Source organism: Bombina bombina, chromosome 11 (assembly GCF_027579735.1).
Source record: "Bombina bombina isolate aBomBom1 chromosome 11, aBomBom1.pri, whole genome shotgun sequence".
Lineage (NCBI taxonomy): Eukaryota > Metazoa > Chordata > Amphibia > Anura > Bombinatoridae > Bombina > Bombina bombina.
The window spans coordinates 192532179-192553059 of NC_069509.1; the positions used below are offsets into that span (position 1 = coordinate 192532179).

At 46.1% G+C, this 20881-nt stretch overlaps 1 protein-coding gene across 1 annotated transcript in view; it reads right to left on the reverse strand.

Moving 5' to 3' along the window:
* Nucleotides 1-20881, reverse strand: part of KATNIP (katanin interacting protein) — a 362447-nt gene that overhangs the window by 273728 nt on the left and 67838 nt on the right. Inside the window, exon 5 of the mRNA XM_053694469.1 lies at nucleotides 12647-12714. Within this exon, the coding sequence (XP_053550444.1) occupies nucleotides 12647-12714 (68 nt within the window). The remainder of the gene's footprint in view (nucleotides 1-12646; nucleotides 12715-20881) is intronic.

The following is a 20881-nucleotide window of genomic DNA, read 5'->3' on the forward strand; positions in this document are numbered from 1 at the left end:
GAGTCATCTAAAGTAGCTAAAACCTTTTTTTAACAATACATGAAGGTGTTCAAGCTTAAATCTGAAGGATACCACCTCAGTCCCAGAAGAAGGAATTATACTGTCCGAATCTGAGATTTCACCCTCAGAAAATCCTGATGTATCTTCCTCATCAGATGTATAAGAAAGGGCAACTTGGGAAGCAGAACTGAGGGCAGGCACCTTACTTTCTGAATTTCCCTGTAATCTAGTAATCTTACGTTTTCCCTGTAATCTAGGAATGGCAGCTAATGCTGCAAATACCGCTGAAGATACCTGGGCAGCAATTTCTGCTTTTAAATAAACTGCACTAGGGGTTATAGAGGAACCGCAGGTCACTGCATGTGACGCCATTGAGGCTTGGGATGTAGCAGGAGAAAGCTGAGGTATTATTTTAACAGCATAATCCTGAGAGACATTAGGCTTAAACATTTTACCTTTATTTTGCAAGGTTTTCTTGAAACGAGGAACAAAATTGCATAGCAGCTGCAATTTGTGCATATAACCATAATAAGCAGGAATTCATGAGAGCAGGCTCTTGCTCCATATCAGACATGCTGTGAAACAGTAAATAAACTTGTACAGATAAGTTTCAAAGATTTTAATATTCAATTAAAATAAGCCAAGGAAAAAATACACTTTAAATTTTATCCCAAATTAGGATCGATCCCTAGCTAAAATTATGTGAGAAAAGTTAAGAAAAAACATTTAATAAACATCAACTTTCTTTCTACAGCCACTGCCCTGCCCCCCGCCTCCCAACCTTACAGCCCTCCCACCTCTCTGCACCTATTTAATGGAGGTTGCTGCGCGACCATGCCCACCTCGACTGCATCCTCCTTAACAACCACTCTGTCCACAAGCACGCCGTCAAAATCTGAAACTTAGTCAACTCCACCTCCCCAGACGTCGCCTTCCTCCCCGAAACCTGGCTGAACCCCAGACCAACGCCTGACATCGGCATCCCCGAGGGATACAAGATCTCCCACAAGGACCGCAGCAATCGACTGGGAGGAGGCATCACCATCGTCCACAAACACTCCCTCCACGTCACAACCAGCTCTGACTACCACTCACTAGGCTTGGAACACCTACACTTCAAGATCCAGGTCAGTCCCAACACCACCCTCCGCGGCACCCTCATCTACAGACCTCCCGGACCTTGGAGTCGCAGAGGGTCCTGCCTTCTGCGACTCCATCGCCGACCTCATCACACCCCACGCCCTCGCCTCAACAGACTGCATCCTCCTCGGTGACCTCAACTTCCACCTAGACAACCCCAATGAACACAACACCACCAACCTCTTGAAAAACATTGGAACCATCGGACTGAAGCAACTCGTCAACTCCCCAACCCACTTAGCCGGACACACCCTCGACCCTATCTTCTCTGCAGGCAACCACATCTCAGTCAACCACATCACCGAACACCATTGGACCAACCACCATTGCATACACTTTTCCTTCAACAAACCCACCACACACCTTTGGCAGCACCACCCGCCCTTCAGAAACTGGAACAACATCACCGAAGACCAACTGTACTCCACCCTGAACAAGTCCCCCCCCTCCACAGACGCCGCCAACTCCTCCGCCCGCAACCTCCACCACTGGCTCACAGACTGCGCCAACACCCTCGCCCCCCTCAAAAAAACGTCCAAACGCCAACCCACCAACAAGGCCAGTTGGTTCACCCGGGCCCTCCAGGACTCCAAACGCCACTGCAGGCGATTGGAAAGGACCTTGAGATCCAGCAAGACCCCTGCGAATAAAAACGGCCTACAAAGAAGCCATCACTACCCACCACCACAAAAACAGCCATCAAAGACAGAATCAACGTCAACGTCCACAACAGCAAGGAGCTATTCACAGTCATCAAGGAATTCTCCAATCCCAACAGCGACACCAACAACATCCCGCCCTCCCAGGACCTCTGTAATAAGCTTGCAACGTACTTCGACTGCAAGATCATTGACATCTATGACAGCTTCACGCCCCAGAACTCACCCACCATCGCCGACCCACCAACTCTCACCGATACCTCACTCAAATACACCACCGCCTACCCCCCACGGACTATCTGGAGCTCCGTCACCACAGAGGACACCATCAGAATCATGAGATCAATTCACTCCGGAGCACCATCAGACCCATGTTCAACAAAGCGAGCTCTGCAGCACCATCAACTGCTCCATCGAAACCAGCACCTTCCCGGATGATTGGAAGCACGCAGAATTAAAACACCAACTGAAAAACCCAAGGCTGACCCCAATGATCTGAAGAAGTACTGCCCCGTCTCCCTGCTTCCCTTTGCGATCAGTCATCAAGAAGTCCATCAACGCGCAACTCATGGACCACATCGAGGCCAACCACACCCTGTACCCCTCTCAATCTGGTTTCAAAAGCAACCACAGCACTGAGACTGCCCTCCTCGCCGCCACAGAATTCCTCGCCCTACCCGACGGAGGAGAGACCGCCGCCCTCATCCTCCCAGACCTCTCAGCAGCATTCGACACTGTCTCGCACCTCACCCGCCTACACGACGCCGGCATAAGCTGCAAAGCCCTGGAATGGATCACCTCCTTCCTCACCGGCAGAACCAAGAAAGTTAGACTCCCACCCTTCACCTCCAAGCCCACAGAGATCAGCTGCGGTGTACCCCAAGGCTCTTCGCTGAGCCCCACCCTATTCAATGTCTACATGGCCCTCTCGTCGCCATCGCCCGATGACACGACCTCAACATAGTCTCCTATGCCGACGACACCCAGCTAATCATCTAACTCACCAGTGACCCCACCACCACCAAGAGAAACGTCCACGAAGGGCTGACAGCAGTCGCCACTTGGATGAGCTGCCTAAAGCTAAAACACAGACAAGACCAAAGTCCTCCTTCTCAGTCCCACCACATCTGCCTGGAATAACTCCTGGTGGCCCACAGCCCTCGGACACCCTCCAACACCCACTGACAATGCACGAAATCTAGGCGTCATCCTGGACTCATCACTCTCCATGGACCGACAAATCAACGCCGTCTCCTCTGCATGCTTCCACACACTCCACCTGCTGCGAAAGATCTTCAAATGGATCCCACCCATGCCCTCATCAGCCGGCGACTGGACTACAGCAACGCACTCTACGCCAGCTCCACCATAAAGCTCCAAAAGAGACTCCAGCGCATCCAGAACGCCTCGGCCAGATTCATCCTCGACATCTCTCGCCAATGCCACATCACCAAACATCTGTGGGACCTGCACTGGCTCCCCATCAACAAAAGAATATCCTTCAAGCTTCACACCCACGTATTCAACGCCTTCCACATCGGTCCCGAATACATGAACCACCGCGTTCTACACCCCCACCAGACAGTTTCGATCGGCCGACCAAGCCCTCGCTGTCATCCCCGGCATCAGGAAAACCACAGTGGGAGGCAGATCCTTCTCTCACCTGACAGTCAAGACTTGGAACACCCTCCCGCTGCACCTCAGACAAGCTACCACCCTAACTAAGTTCAGAAAGGACCTGAAGACCTGGCTCTTCGAATGAACTGCAACCCTCAGCGCCTTGAGACCCTTACGGGTGAATAGCCGCGCTTTACAAGAACCCAACAGATAGATAGATAGATCAAATAAACTTCTAAAATACCCCTCAGGCAACCCCACACCAATTATTGAGGTGCCTTACCGCTACCAATTAAGACCAGATCACATAAAAATGGAGAAAAAAAAACTACTTTTTCTTCAGAAACGTTATGAAGTAAAGCAGGTCATGTGACCGCAACTGCCGAGCTTAAATTACTGCTGCGACACAGAGAGGCACTAAAAATAGCTTCCTGGTACACGGAGTATCAGAAATCACCGTTTTTTTCAAACCTGACAGTTTAAAATGTTGTATTGTTTTATTTTAAAGCAAAGGGGAAATTAATATGCTGCTGAAATAAAAAATTCAGCCTTACTTTCAGTTTAAACTTGTATTGTTTTATCAAGTAAATATGAGTCAGAAAATAAAGCCTAATAAAAACATTTTACCCTTTCTTTTTAAAAGAGTTTAAATGTTGGTCTCACACATGCTACAGTACCTCTTCATGCCCCAGTGTAACCCATACAACAGGATTATCTATGTTCCAATAAAAACAGAATTTATGTTTACCTGATAAATTTCTTTCTCCAACGGTGTGTCCGGTCCACGGCGTCATCCTTACTTGTGGGATATTCTCTTCCCCAACAGGAAATGGCAAAGAGCCCAGCAAAGCTGGTCACATGATCCCTCCTAGGCTCCGCCTACCCCAGTCATTCGACCGACGTTAAGGAGGAATAATAGCATAGGAGAAACCATATGGTACCGTGGTGACTGTAGTTAAAGAAAATAAATTATCAGACCTGATTAAAAAACCAGGGCGGGCCGTGGACCCGACACACCGTTGGAGAAAGAAATTTATCAGGTAAACATAAATTCTGTTTTCTCCAACATAGGTGTGTCCGGTCCACGGCGTCATCCTTACTTGTGGGAACCAATACCAAAGCTTTAGGACACGGATGAAGGGAGGGAGCAAATCAGGTCACCTAAATGGAAGGCACCACGGCTTGCAAAACCTTTCTCCCAAAAATAGCCTCAGAAGAAGCAAAAGTATCAAACTTGTAAAATGTGGTAAAAGTGTGCAGTGAAGACCAAGTCGCTGCCCTACATATCTGATCAACAGAAGCCTCGTTCTTGAAGGCCCATGTGGAAGCCACAGCCCTAGTGGAATGAGCCGTGATTCTTTCGGGAGGCTGCCGTCCGGCAGTCTCGTAAGCCAATCTGATGATGCTTTTAATCCAAAAAGAGAGAGAGGTAGAAGTTGCTTTTTGACCTCTCCTTTTACCTGAATAAACAACAAACAGGGAAGATGTTTGTCTAAAATCCTTTGTAGCATCTAAATAGAATTTTAGAGCGCGAACAACATCCAAATTGTGCAACAAGCGTTCCTTCTTTGAAACTGGTTTCGGACACAGAGAAGGTACGATAATCTCCTGGTTAATGTTTTTGTTAGAAACAACTTTTGGAAGAAAACCAGGTTTAGTACGTAAAACCACCTTATCTGCATGGAACACCAGATAAGGAGGAGAACACTGCAGAGCAGATAATTCTGAAACTCTTCTAGCAGAAGAAATTGCAACTAAAAACAAAACTTTCCAAGATAATAACTTAATATCAACGGAATGTAAGGGTTCAAACGGAACCCCCTGAAGAACTGAAAGAACTAGATTGAGACTCCAAGGAGGAGTCAAAGGTTTGTAAACAGGCTTGATTCTAACCAGAGCCTGAACAAAGGCTTGAACATCTGGCACAGCTGCCAGTTTTTTGTGAAGTAACACCGACAAGGCAGAAATCTGTCCCTTCTGGGAACTTGCCGATAATCCTTTTTCCAATCCTTCTTGAAGGAAGGATAGAATCCTAGGAATCTTAACCTTGTCCCAAGGGAATCCTTTAGATTCACACCAACAGATATATTTTTTCCAAATTTTGTGGTAAATCTTTCTAGTTACAGGCTTTCTGGCCTGAACAAGAGTATCGATAACAGAATCTGAGAAACCTCGCTTCGATAAAATCAAGCGTTCAATCTCCAAGCAGTCAGCTGGAGTGAAACCAGATTCGGATGTTCGAACGGACCCTGAACAAGAAGGTCTCGTCTCAAAGGTAGCTTCCAAGGTGGAGCCGATGACATATTCACCAGATCTGCATACCAAGTCCTGCGTGGCCACGCAGGAGCTATCAAGATCACCGACGCCCTCTCCTGATTGATCCTGGCTACCAGCCTGGGGATGAGAGGAAACGGCGGGAACACATAAGCTAGTTTGAAGGTCCAAGGTGCTACTAGTGCATCCACTAGAGCCGCCTTGGGATCCCTGGATCTGGACCCGTAGCAAGGAACTTTGAAGTTCTGACGAGAGGCCATCAGATCCATGTCTGGAATGCCCCAAAGTTGAGTGACTTGGGCAAAGATTTCCGGATGGAGTTCCCACTCCCCCGGATGCAATGTCTGACGACTCAGAAAATCCGCTTCCCAATTTTCCACTCCCGGGATGTGGATAGCAGACAGGTGGCAGGAGTGAGACTCCGCCCATAGAATAATCTTGGTCACTTCTTCCATCGCTAGGGAACTCCTTGTTCCCCCCTGATGGTTGATGTACGCAACAGTCGTCATGTTGTCTGATTGAAACCGTATGAACTTGGTCCCCGCTAGCTGAGGCCAAGCCTTGAGAGCATTGAATATCGCTCTCAGTTCCAGAATATTTATCGGTAGAAGAGATTCTTCCCGAGACCAAAGACCCTGAGCTTTCAGGGATCCCCAGACCGCGCCCCAGCCCATCAGACTGGCGTCGGTCGTGACAATGACCCACTCTGGTCTGTGGAATGTCATCCCTCGTGACAGGTTGTCCAGGGACAGCCACCAACGGAGTGAGTCTCTGGTCCTCTGATTTACTTGTATCTTTGGAGACAAGTCTGTATAGTCCCCATTCCACTGACTGAGCATGCACAGTTGTAATGGTCTTAGATGAATGCGCGCAAAAGGAACTATGTCCATTGTCGCTACCATCAACCCGATCACTTCCATGCACTGAGCTACGGAAGGAAGAGGAACGGAATGAAGTATTCGACAAGAGTCCAGAAGCTTTGTCTTTCTGGCCTCTGTTAGAAAAATCCTCATTTCTGAGGAGTCTATAATTGTTCCCAAGAAGGGAACCCTTGTTGACGGGGATAGAGAACTCTTTTCCACGTTCACTTTCCAGCCGTGCGATCTGAGAAAGGCCAGGACGATGTCCGTGTGAGCCTTTGCTCGAGGGAGGGACGACGCTTGAATCAGAATGTCGTCCAGGTAAGGTACAACTGCAATGCCCCTTGGTCTTAGCACAGCTAGAAGGGACCCTAGTACCTTTGTGAAAATCCTTGGAGCAGTGGCTAATCCGAAAGGAAGCGCCACGAACTGGTAATGTTTGTCCAGGAATGCAAACCTTAGGAACCGATGATGTTCCTTGTGGATAGGAATATGTAGATACGCATCCTTTAAATCCACCGTGGTCATGAATTGACCTTCCTGGATGGAAGGAAGGATAGTTCGAATGGTTTCCATCTTGAAAGATGGGACCTTGAGAAATTTGTTTAAGATCTTGAGATCTAGGATTGGTCTGAACGTTCCCTCTTTTTTGGGAACTATGAACAGATTGGAGTAGAACCCCATCCCTTGTTCTCTCAATGGAACAGGATGAATCACTCCCATTTTTAACAGGTCTTCTACACAATGTAAGAACGCCTGTCTTTTTATGTGGTCTGAAGACAACTGAGACCTGTGGAACCTTCCCCTTGGGGGAAGTCCCTTGAATTCCAGAAGATAACCCTGGGAGACTATTTCTAGCGCCCAAGGATCCAGAACATCTCTTGCCCAAGCCTGAGCGAAGAGAGAGAGTCTGCCCCCCACCAGATCCGGTCCCGGATCGGGGGCCGATATTTCATGCTGTCTTGGTAGCAGTGGCAGGTTTCTTTGCCTGCTTTCCCTTGTTCCAGCCTTGCATTGGTCTCCAAGCTGGCTTGGCCTGAGAAGTATTACCCTCTTGCTTAGAGGACGTAGCACCTTGGGCTGGTCCGTTTTTACGAAAGGGACGAAAATTAGGTCTATTTTTTGCCTTGAAAGGCCGATCCTGAGGAAGGGCATGGCCCTTACCCCCAGTGATATCAGAGATAATCTCTTTCAAGTCAGGACCAAACAGCGTTTTCCCCTTGAAAGGAATGTTTAGTAGCTTGTTCTTGGAAGACGCATCAGCCGACCAAGATTTCAACCAAAGCGCTCTGCGCGCCACAATAGCAAACCCAGAATTCTTAGCCGCTAACTTAGCCAATTGCAAAGAGGCGTCTAGAGTGAAAGAATTAGCCAATTTGAGAGCATTGACTCTGTCCATAATCTCCTCATAAGGAGGAGAGTCACTATCGAGCACCTTAATCAGTTCATCAACCAGAAATATGCGGCTGTAGTGACAGGGACAATGCATGAAATGGGTTGTAGAAGGTAACCCTGCTGAACAAACATCTTTTTAAGCAAACCTTCTAATTTTTTATCCATAGGATCTTTGAAAGCACAACTATCCTCTATGGGAATAGTGGTGCGTTTGTTTAAAGTAGAAACCGCTCCCTCGACCTTGGGGACTGACTGCCATAAGTCCTTTCTGGGGTCGACCATAGGAAACAATTTTTTAAATATGGGGGGAGGGACGAAAGGAATACCGGGCCTTTCCCATTCTTTATTAACAATGTCCGCCACCCGCTTGGGTATAGGAAAAGCTTCTGGGAGCCCCGGCACCTCTAGGAACTTGTCCATTTTACATAGTTTCTCTGGGATGACCAAATTTTCACAATCATCCAGAGTGGATAATACCTCCTTAAGCAAAATGCGGAGATGTTCCAATTTAAATTTAAAAGTAATCACATCAGATTCAGCCTGCTGAGAAATGTTCCCTAAATCAGTAATTTCTCCCTCAGACAAAACCTCCCTGGCTCCCTCAGATTGGGTTAGGGGCCCTTCAGAGATATTAATATCAGCGTCGTCATGCTCTTCAGTAACTAAAACAGAGCATCCACGCTTACGCTGACAAGGGTTCATTTTGGCTAAAATGTTTTTGACAGAATTATCCATTACAGCCGTTAATTGTTGCATAGTAAGGAGTATTGGCGCGCTAGATGTACTAGGGGCCTCCTGAGTGGGCAAGACTCGTGTAGACGAAGGAGGGAATGATGCAGTACCATGCTTACTCCCCTCACTTGAGGAATCATCTTGGGCATCATTGTCATTATCACATAAATCACATTTATTTAAATGAATAGGAATTCTGGCTTCCCCACATTCAGAACACAGTCTATCTGGTAGTTCAGACATGTTAAACAGGCATAAACTTGATAAGAAAGTACAAAAAACGTTTTGAAATAAAACCGTTACTGTCACTTTAAATTTTAAACTGAACACACTTTATTACTGCAATTGCGAAAAAACATGAAGGAATTGTTCAAAATTCACCAAACTTTCACCACAGTGTCTTAAAGCCTTGAAAATATTGCACACCAATTTTGGAAGCTTTAACCCTTAAAATAACGGAACCGGAGCCGTTTTAAGCTTTAACCCCTTTACAGTCCCTGGTATCTGCTTTGCTGAGACCCAACCAAACCCAAGGGGAATACGATACCAAATGATGCCTTCAGAAGTCTTTTATCAGTATCAGAGCTCCTCTCACATGCGACTGCATGCCATGCCTCTCAAAAACAAGTGCGCAACACCGGCGCGAAAATGAGACTCTGCCTATGCTTTGGGAAAGCCCCTAAAGAATAAGGTGTCTAAAACAGTGCCTGCCGATATAATTATATCAAAATACCCAGAATAAATGATTCCTCAAGGCTAAATAAGTGTTAATATCAATCGATTTAGCCCAAAAAATGTCTACAGTCTAAATAAGCCCTTGTGAAGCCCTTATTTACAATCGTAATAAACATGGCTTACCGGATCCCATAGGGAAAATGACAGCTTCCAGCATTACATCGTCTTGTTAGAATGTGTCATACCTCAAGCAGCAAAGGACTGCAAACTGTTCCCCCAACTGAAGTTAATGCTCTCAACAGTCCTGTGTGGAACAGCCATGGATTTTAGTTACGGTTGCTAAAATCATTTTCCTCATACAAACAGAATTCTTCATCTCTTTTCTGTTTCTGAGTAAATAGTACGTACCAGCACTATTTGAAAATAACAAACTCTTGATTGAATAATGAAAAACTACAGTTAAACACTAAAAAACTCTAAGCCATCTCCGTGGAGATGTTGCCTGTACAACGGCAAAGAGAATGACTGGGGTAGGCGGAGCCTAGGAGGGATCATGTGACCAGCTTTGCTGGGCTCTTTGCCATTTCCTGTTGGGGAAGAGAATATCCCACAAGTAAGGATGACGCCGTGGACCGGACACACCTATGTTGGAGAAAAAGCAGTGTCTTTTAATTTGTTAAGTGCATGGTCTCCCAACTGGAAGAAAAAGCACTTACCTGCTTCGCTGTCCGGCATGTAGACAGTTACAAGGTATTAGAGAACACAGTTCCTCACAGAGACCTTTGAAAAAGAAAGAACAGAGTAGCAAACTCTGGCTTTCTAAACTAGGGCAGCAATTGTTAGAAAAACAATTAGAAAAAGCTATAAGTACCTCTTTACAAGTTCCTAACTGCTTTAAAGCCACCACTACCCAACTGCAAGGAATGACGTGGAATACGGCTATACCCCAAAACTTGCTTGTAGGTAAAATCTAAATTTTTCTTCAGACACCTAAACTTCATATCCTCCATGCACCGAAGGTTGTGGGTAAGGGAGTGATACTTAGCAGTTTAACTGTGGTGCTCTTTGCCTCCTCCTGCTGGCCAGGAGTGATATTCCCAACAGTAATTACTCAAGCCGTGGACTCACCACATCTTAGGAAAGAAAGTAAAAATTTGGGTTCAGTATCCCTTTAAGTAATTCAGTAATAAAAGGAAAAAGTATTAAAGGCATAAGAAATGTTTTAGAAAACTGCACTCAAAGCACAGGAGCTACAATAAATACATCAATAAATACAAACAACAACAAAGTAATTTCCAAGCAGCAAAGTTATTTGTACATCAGTGTTACATTATTATTGTGCGTTAGTGCTGCTAACTAGTTCGCTGTGTTACATTATTATTGTGCGTTAGTGCTGCTAACTAGTTCGCTGTGTTACATTATTATTGTGCGTTAGTGCTGCTAACTAGTTCGCTGTGTTACATTATTATTGTGCGTTAGTGCTGCTAACTAGCTCGCTGTGTTACATTATTATTGTGCATCAGTGGCACTAACTAGCTTGCTGTGTTACATTATTACTGTGCATCAGTGGCACTAACTAGCTTGCTGTGTTACATTAGTACTGTGCGTCAGTGGCACTAACTAGCTCGCTGTGTTACATTATTACTGTGCATCAGTGGCACTAACTAGCTCGCTGTGTTACATTATTACTGTGCATCAGTGGCACTAACTAGCTCGCTGTGTTACATTATTACTGTGCATCAGTGGCACTAACTAGCTTGCAGTGTTACATTATTACTGTGCATCAGTGGCACTAACTAGCTTGCTGTGTTACATTAGTACTGTGCGTCAGTGGCACTAACTAGCTCGCTGTGTTACATTAGTACTGTGCGTCAGTGGCACTAACTAGCTCGCTGTGTTACATTAGTACTGTACGTTAGTGGCGCTAACTAGCTCGCTGTGTTACATTAGTACTGTACGTTAGTGGCGCTAACTAGCTTGCTGTGTTACATTAGTACTGTGCATCAGTGGCGCTAACTAGCTTGCTGTGTTACATTATTACTGTGCGTCAGTGGCGCTAACTAGCTCGCTGTGTTACATTATTACTGTGCGTCAGTGGCACTAACTAGCTCGCTGTGTTACATTATTACTGTGCGTCAGTGGCACTAACTAGCTCGCTGTGTTACATTATTACTGTGCGTCAGTGGCACTAACTAGCTTGCTGTGTTACATTATTACTGTGCGTCAGTGGCACTAACTAGCTCGCTATGTTACATTAGTACTGTGCGTCAGTGGCACTAACTAGCTCGCTGTGTTACATTAGTACTGTGCGTCAGTGGCACTAACTAGCTCGCTGTGTTACATTATTACTGTGCGTCAGTGGCACTAACTAGCTCGCTGTGTTACATTAGTACTGTGCGTCAGTGGCACTAACTAGCTCGCTGTGTTACATTAGTACTGTGCGTCAGTGGCACTAACTAGCTCGCTGTGTTACATTATTATTGTGCGTTAGTGGCGCTAACTAGCACGCTGTGTTACATTATTACTGTGTGTCAGTGGCACTAACTAGCTTGCTGTGTTACATTATTATTGTGCGTCAGTAGTGCTAACTAGCTCGCTGTGTTACATTATTACTGTGTGTCAGTGGCACTAACTAGCTCGCTGTGTTACATTAGTACTGTGCGTCAGTGGCACTAACTAGCTCGCTGTGTTACATTAGTACTGTGCGTCAGTGGCACTAACTAGCTCGCTGTGTTACATTATTACTGTGCGTCAGTGGCACTAACTAGCTCGCTGTGTTACATTAGTACTGTGCGTCAGTGGCACTAACTAGCTCGCTGTGTTACATTATTATTGTGCGTTAGTGGCGCTAACTAGCACGCTGTGTTACATTATTACTGTGTGTCAGTGGCACTAACTAGCTTGCTGTGTTACATTATTATTGTGCGTCAGTAGTGCTAACTAGCTCGCTGTGTTACATTATTACTGTGTGTCAGTGGCACTAACTAGCTCGCTGTGTTACATTAGTACTGTGCGTCAGTGGCACTAACTAGCTCGCTGTGTTACATTATTACTGTACGTCAGTAGCGTAACTAGCTCAATGTGTTACATTAGTACTGTACGTTAGTGGCGCTAACTAGCTCGCTGTGTTACATTATTACTGTACGTCAGTGGCACTAACTAGCTCGCTGTGTTACATTAGTACTGTGCGTCAGTGGCACTAACTAGCTCGCTGTGTTACATTATTATTGTGCGTTAGTGGCGCTAACTAGCACGCTGTGTTATGACACATATTTAAATAATTTGCCCCTATACCTGCACCCACGTTTTCCTCTGAATCTTCCCTGGTGCCGTTTGGCTTCTCCTTCCCAGTAACAAGTCACCTAAACAACGATAAGCAATTAGCAAATCAATGTGCTGACAAACACGACATTCATTTCTCTGCAGATCCCTTATTTGCAGTTACTATATATAAACCACAGATGGAGATAGATGACAAACTAGCAGACGCTCATGCAGCACCTTGTAGCTAATACTGGTTACTATGGAAATTTCTCCCAGAGGACTGTGCTGGCAGATACCTTGGGGAAAGACAGTCTCTTCTGCCCTGCATTAACTACAGGCTGACGGACAGACACAAAGTTCCCAAAAACATGAACATTATGGTACGAGTTGTGTGCAGGTCACAGATTAGTGACGGTCAAACTAAGCTGGGAATAGAGTTTGTGTCACAGAGGGCTGTGGGATCCTATTGGTGTATTGTTATGTTGTGTGCAGGTCAGTTACGGTCACACTAAGCTGGGAATAGAGTTTGTGTCACAGAGAGCTGTGGGATCCTATTGGTGTATTGTTATGTTGTGTGCAGGTCAGTGACGGTCACACTAAGCTGGGAATAGAGTTTGTGTCACAGAGGGCTGTGGGATCCTATTGGTGTATTGTTATGTTGTGTGCAGGTCACAGATCAGTGACAGTCACACTAAGCTGGGAATAGAGTTTGTGTCACAGAGGGCTGTGGGATCCTATTGGTGTATTGTTATGTTGTGTGCAGGTCACAGGTCAGCGACGGTCAAACTAAGCTGGGAATAGAGTTTGTGTCACAGAGGGCTGTGGGATCCTATTGGTGTATTGTTATGTTGTGTGCAGGTCAGTTACGGTCACACTAAGCTGGGAATAGAGTTTGTGTCACAGAGAGCTGTGGGATCCTATTGGTGTATTGTTATGTTGTGTGCAGGTCACAGATTAGTGACGGTCAAACTAAGCTGGGAATAGAGTTTGTGTCACAGAGGGCTGTGGGATCCTATTGGTGTATTGTTATGTTGTGTGCAGGTCAGTGACGGTCACACTAAGCTGGGAATAGAGTTTGTGTCACCGAGAGCTGTGGGATCCTATTGGTGTATTGTTATGTTGTGTGCAGGTCAGTGACGGTCACACTAAGCTGGGAATAGAGTTTGTGTCACAGAGGGCTGTGGGATCCTATTGGTGTATTGTTATGTTGTGTGCAGGTCAGTGACGGTCACACTAAGCTGGGAATAGAGTTTGTGTCACAGAGGGCTGTGGGATCCTATTGGTGTATTGTTATGTTGTGTGCAGGTCAGTGACGGTCACACTAAGCTGGGAATAGAGTTTGTGTCACAGAGGGCTGTGGGGTCCTATTGGTGTATTGTTATGTTGTGTGCAGGTCACAGATCAGTGACGGTCACACTAAGCTGGGAATAGAGTTTGTGTCACAAAGGGCTGTGGGATCCTATTGGTGTATTGTTATGTTGTGTGCAGGTCACGATCAGTGACAGTCACACTAAGCTGGGAATAGAGTTTGTGTCACAGAGGGCTGTGGGATCCTATTGGTGTATTGTTATGTTGTGTGCAGGTCACAGGTCAGTGACGGTCAAACTAAGCTGGGAATAGAGTTTGTGTCACAGAGGGCTGTGGGATCCTATTGGTGTATTGTTATGTTGTGTGCAGGTCACAGATTAGTGACGGTCAAACTAAGCTGGGAATAGAGTTTGTGTCACAGAGGGCTGTGGGATCCTATTGGTGTATTGTTATGTTGTGTGCAGGTCAGTGACGGTCACACTAAGCTGGGAATAGAGTTTGTGTCACAGAGAGCTGTGGGATCCTATTGGTGTATTGTTATGTTGTGTGCAGGTCAGTTACGGTCACACTAAGCTGGGAATAGAGTTTGTGTCACAGAGGGCTGTGGGATCCTATTGGTGTATTGTTATGTTGTGTGCAGGTCACAGATCAGTGACGGTCACACTAAGCTGGGAATAGAGTTTGTGTCACTGAGAGCTGTGGGATCCTATTGGTGTATTGTTATGTTGTGTGCAGGTCAGTGACGGTCACACTAAGCTGGGAATAGAGTTTGTGTCACAGAGGGCTGTGGGATCCTATTGGTGTATTCTTATGTTGTGTGCAGATCAGTGACGGTCACACTAAGCTGGGAATAGAGTTTGTGTCACAGAGAGCTGTGGGATCCTATTGGTGTATTGTTATGTTGTGTGCAGGTTAGTGACGGTCACACTAAGCTGGGAATAGAGTTTGTGTCACAGAGGGCTGTGGGATCCTATTGGTGTATTGTTATGTTGTGTGCAGGTCACAGATCAGTGACGGTCACACTAAGCTGGGAATAGAGTTTGTGTCACAGAGGGCTGTGGGATCCTATTGGTGTATTGTTATGTTGTGTGCAGATCAGTGACTGTCACACTAAGCTGGGAATAGAGTTTGTGTCACAGAGAGCTGTGGGATCCTATTGGTGTATTGTTATGTTGTGTGCAGGTCAGTGACGGTCACACTAAGCTGGGAATAGAGTTTGTGTCACAGAGGGCTGTGGGATCCTATTGGTGTATTGTTATGTTGTGTGCAGGTCAGTGACGGTCACACTAAGCTGGGAATAGAGTTTGTGTCACAGAGAGCTGTGGGATCCTATTGGTGTATTGTTATGTTGTGTGCAAGTCAGTTACGGTCACACTAAGCTGGGAATAGAGTTTGTGTCACAGAGGGCTGTGGGGTCCTATTGGTGTATTGTTATGTTGTGTGCAGGTCACAGATCAGTGACGGTCACACTAAGCTGGGAATAGAGTTTGTGTCACAGAGAGCTGTGGGATCCTATTGGTGTATTGTTATGTTGTGTGCAGGTCAGTGACGGTCACACTAAGCTGGGAATAGAGTTTGTGTCACAGAGGGCTGTGGGATCCTATTGGTGTATTGTTATGTTGTGTGCAGGTCACAGATTAGTGACGGTCACACTAAGCTGGGAATAGAGTTTGTGTCACAGAGAGCTGTGGGGTCCTATTGGTGTATTGTTATGTTGTGTGCAGGTCAGTGACGGTCACACTAAGCTGGGAATAGAGTTTGTGTCACAGAGGGCTGTAGGATCCTATTGGTGTATTGTTATGTTGTGTGCAGGTCAGTGACGGTCACACTAAGCTGGGAATAGAGTTTGTGTCACAGAGAGCTGTGGGATCCTATTGGTGTATTGTTATGTTGTGTGCAGGTCAGTGACGGTCACACTAAGCTGGGAATAGAGTTTGTGTCACAGAGAGCTGTGGGATCCTATTGGTGTATTGTTATGTTGTGTGCAGGTCAGTGACGGTCACACTAAGCTGGGAATAGAGTTTGTGTCACTGAGAGCTGTGGGATCCTATTGGTGTATTGTTATGTTGTGTGCAGGTCACAGATTAGTGACGGTCACACTAAGCTGGGAATAGAGTTTGTGTCACAGAGGGCTGTGGGGTCCTATTGGTGTATTGTTATGTTGTGTGCAGGTCACAGATTAGTGACGGTCACACTAAGCTGGGAATAGAGTTTGTGTCACAGAGGGCTGTGGGATCCTATTGGTGTATTGTTATGTTGTGTGCAGGTCACAGATTAGTGACGGTCACACTAAGCTGGGAATAGAGTTTGTGTCACAGAGGGCTGTGGGATCCTATTGGTGTATTGTTATGTTGTGTGCAGGTCAGTGACGGTCACACTAAGCTGGGAATAGAGTTTGTGTCACTGAGAGCTGTGGGATCCTATTGGTGTATTGTTATGTTGTGTGCAAGTCAGTTACGGTCACACTAAGCTGGGAATAGAGTTTGTGTCACAGAGGGCTGTGGGGTCCTATTGGTGTATTGTTATGTTGTGTGCAGGTCACAGATCAGTGACGGTCACACTAAGCTGGGAATAGAGTTTGTGTCACAGAGAGCTGTGGGATCCTGTTGGTGTATTGTTATGTTGTGTGCAGGTCAGTGACGGTCACACTAAGCTGGGAATAGAGTTTGTGTCACAGAGAGCTGTGGGATCCTATTGGTGTATTGTTATGTTGTGTGCAGGTCAGTGACGGTCACACTAAGCTGGGAATAGAGTTTGTGTCACAGAGAGCTGTGGGATCCTATTGGTGTATTGTTATGTTGTGTGCAAGTCAGTTACGGTCACACTAAGCTGGGAATAGAGTTTGTGTCACAGAGGGCTGTGGGATCATATTGGTGTATTGTTATGTTGTGTGCAGGTCAGTGACGGTCACACTAAGCTGGGAATAGAGTTTGTGTCACTGAGAGCTGTGGGATCCTATTGGTGTATTGTTATGTTGTGTGCAGGTCACAGATTAGTGACGGTCACACTAAGCTGGGAATAGAGTTTGTGTCACAGAGGGCTGTGGGATCCTATTGGTGTATTGTTATGTTGTGTGCAGATCAGTGACTGTCACACTAAGCTGGGAATAGAGTTTGTGTCACAGAGAGCTGTGGGATCCTATTGGTGTATTGTTATGTTGTGTGCAGGTCACAGATAAGTGACGGTCACACTAAGCTGGGAATAGAGTTTGTGTCACAGAGGGCTGTGGGATCCTATTGGTGTATTGTTATGTTGTGTGCAGATCAGTGACTGTCACACTAAGCTGGGAATAGAGTTTGTGTCACAGAGAGCTGTGGGATCCTATTGGTGTATTGTTATGTTGTGTGCAAGTCAGTTACGGTCACACTAAGCTGGGAATAGAGTTTGTGTCACAGAGGGCTGTGGGGTCCTATTGGTGTATTGTTATGTTGTGTGCAGGTCACAGATCAGTGACGGTCACACTAAGCTGGGAATAGAGTTTGTGTCACAAAGGGCTGTGGGATCCTATTGGTGTATTGTTATGTTGTGTGCAGGTCACGATCAGTGACAGTCACACTAAGCTGGGAATAGAGTTTGTGTCACAGAGGGCTGTGGGATCCTATTGGTGTATTGTTATGTTGTGTGCAGGTCACAGGTCAGTGACGGTCAAACTAAGCTGGGAATAGAGTTTGTGTCACAGAGGGCTGTGGGATCCTATTGGTGTATTGTTATGTTGTGTGCAGGTCACAGATTAGTGACGGTCAAACTAAGCTGGGAATAGAGTTTGTGTCACAGAGGGCTGTGGGATCCTATTGGTGTATTGTTATGTTGTGTGCAGGTCAGTGACGGTCACACTAAGCTGGGAATAGAGTTTGTGTCACAGAGAGCTGTGGGATCCTATTGGTGTATTGTTATGTTGTGTGCAGGTCAGTTACGGTCACACTAAGCTGGGAATAGAGTTTGTGTCACAGAGGGCTGTGGGATCCTATTGGTGTATTGTTATGTTGTGTGCAGGTCACAGATCAGTGACGGTCACACTAAGCTGGGAATAGAGTTTGTGTCACTGAGAGCTGTGGGATCCTATTGGTGTATTGTTATGTTGTGTGCAGGTCAGTGACGGTCACACTAAGCTGGGAATAGAGTTTGTGTCACAGAGGGCTGTGGGATCCTATTGGTGTATTGTTATGTTGTGTGCAGATCAGTGACGGTCACACTAAGCTGGGAATAGAGTTTGTGTCACAGAGAGCTGTGGGATCCTATTGGTGTATTGTTATGTTGTGTGCAGGTTAGTGACGGTCACACTAAGCTGGGAATAGAGTTTGTGTCACAGAGGGCTGTGGGATCCTATTGGTGTATTGTTATGTTGTGTGCAGGTCACAGATCAGTGACGGTCACACTAAGCTGGGAATAGAGTTTGTGTCACAGAGGGCTGTGGGATCCTATTGGTGTATTGTTATGTTGTGTGCAGATCAGTGACTGTCACACTAAGCTGGGAATAGAGTTTGTGTCACAGAGAGCTGTGGGATCCTATTGGTGTATTGTTATGTTGTGTGCAGGTCAGTGACGGTCACACTAAGCTGGGAATAGAGTTTGTGTCACAGAGGGCTGTGGGATCCTATTGGTGTATTGTTATGTTGTGTGCAGGTCACAGATCAGTGACGGTCACACTAAGCTGGGAATAGAGTTTGTGTCACAGAGGGCTGTGGGGTCCTATTGGTGTATTGTTATGTTGTGTGCAGGTCACAGATCAGTGACGGTCACACTAAGCTGGGAATAGAGTTTGTGTCACAGAGAGCTGTGGGATCCTATTGGTGTATTGTTATGTTGTGTGCAGGTCAGTGACGGTCACACTAAGCTGGGAATAGAGTTTGTGTCACAGAGGGCTGTGGGATCCTATTGGTGTATTGTTATGTTGTGTGCAGGTCACAGATCAGTGACGGTCACACTAAGCTGGGAATAGAGTTTGTGTCACAGAGAGCTGTGGGGTCCTATTGGTGTATTGTTATGTTGTGTGCAGGTCAGTGACGGTCACACTAAGCTGGGAATAGAGTTTGTGTCACAGAGGGCTGTAGGATCCTATTGGTGTATTGTTATGTTGTGTGCAGGTCAGTGACGGTCACACTAAGCTGGGAATAGAGTTTGTGTCACAGAGAGCTGTGGGATCCTATTGGTGTATTGTTATGTTGTGTGCAGGTCAGTGACGGTCACACTAAGCTGGGAATAGAGTTTGTGTCACAGAGAGCTGTGGGATCCTATTGGTGTATTGTTATGTTGTGTGCAGGTCAGTGACGGTCACACTAAGCTGGGAATAGAGTTTGTGTCACTGAGAGCTGTGGGATCCTATTGGTGTATTGTTATGTTGTGTGCAGGTCACAGATTAGTGACGGTCACACTAAGCTGGGAATAGAGATTGTGTCACAGAGGGCTGTGGGATCCTATTGGTGTATTGTTATGTTGTGTGCAGGTCAGTGACGGTCACACTAAGCTGGGAATAGAGTTTGTGTCACAGAGAGCTGTGGGATCCTATTGGTGTATTGTTATGTTGTGTGCAAGTCAGTTACGGTCACACTAAGCTGGGAATAGAGTTTGTGTCACAGAGGGCTGTGGGATCCTATTGGTGTATTGTTATGTTGTGTGCAGGTCACAGATCAGTGACGGTCACACTAAGCTGGGAATAGAGTTTGTGTCACAGAGAGCTGTGGGATCCTGTTGGTGTATTGTTATGTTGTGTGCAGGTCAGTGACGGTCACACTAAGCTGGGAATAGAGTTTGTGTCACAGAGTGCTGTGGGATCCTATTGGTGTATTGTTATGTTGTGTGCAGGTCAGTGACGGTCACACTAAGCTGGGAATAGAGTTTGTGTCACAGAGAGCTGTGGGATCCTATTGGTGTATTGTTATGTTGTGTGCAAGTCAGTTACGGTCACACTAAGCTGGGAATAGAGTTTGTGTCACAGAGGGCTGTGGGATCATATTGGTGTATTGTTATGTTGTGTGCAGGTCAGTGACGGTCACACTAAGCTGGGAATAGAGTTTGTGTCACTGAGAGCTGTGGGATCCTATTGGTGTATTGTTATGTTGTGTGCAGGTCACAGATTAGTGACGGTCACACTAAGCTGGGAATAGAGTTTGTGTCACAGAGGGCTGTGGGATCCTATTGGTGTATTGTTATGTTGTGTGCAGATCAGTGACTGTCACACTAAGCTGGGAATAGAGTTTGTGTCACAGAGAGCTGTGGGATCCTATTGGTGTATTGTTATGTTGTGTGCAGGTCACAGATTAGTGACGGTCACACTAAGCTGGGAATAGAGTTTGTGTCACAGAGGGCTGTGGGATCCTATTGGTGTATTGTTATGTTGTGTGCAGGTCAGTGACGGTCACACTAAGCTGGGAATAGAGTTTGTGTCACAGAGAGCTGTGGGATCCTATTGGTGTATTGTTATGTTGTGTGCAAGTCAGTTACGGTCACACTAAGCTGGGAATAGAGTTTGTGTCACAGAGGGCTGTGGGGTCCTATTGGTGTATTGTTATGTTGTGTGCAGGTCACAGATCAGTGACGGTCACACTAAGCTGGGAATAGAGTTTGTGTCACAGAGAGCTGTGGGATCCTATTGGTGTATTGTTATGTTGTGTGCAGGTCAGTGACGGTCACACTAAGCTGGGAATAGAGTTTGTGTCACAGAGGGCTGTGGGATCCTATTGGTGTATTGTTATGTTGTGTGCAGGTCACAGATCAGTGACGGTCACACTAAGCTGGGAATAGAGTTTGTGTCACAGAGAGCTGTGGGGTCCTATTGGTGTATTGTTATGTTGTGTGCAGGTCAGTGACGGTCACACTAAGCTGGGAATAGAGTTTGTGTCACAGAGGGCTGTAGGATCCTATTGGTGTATTGTTATGTTGTGTGCAGGTCAGTGACGGTCACACTAAGCTGGGAATAGAGTTTGTGTCACAGAGAGCTGTGGGATCCTATTGGTGTAT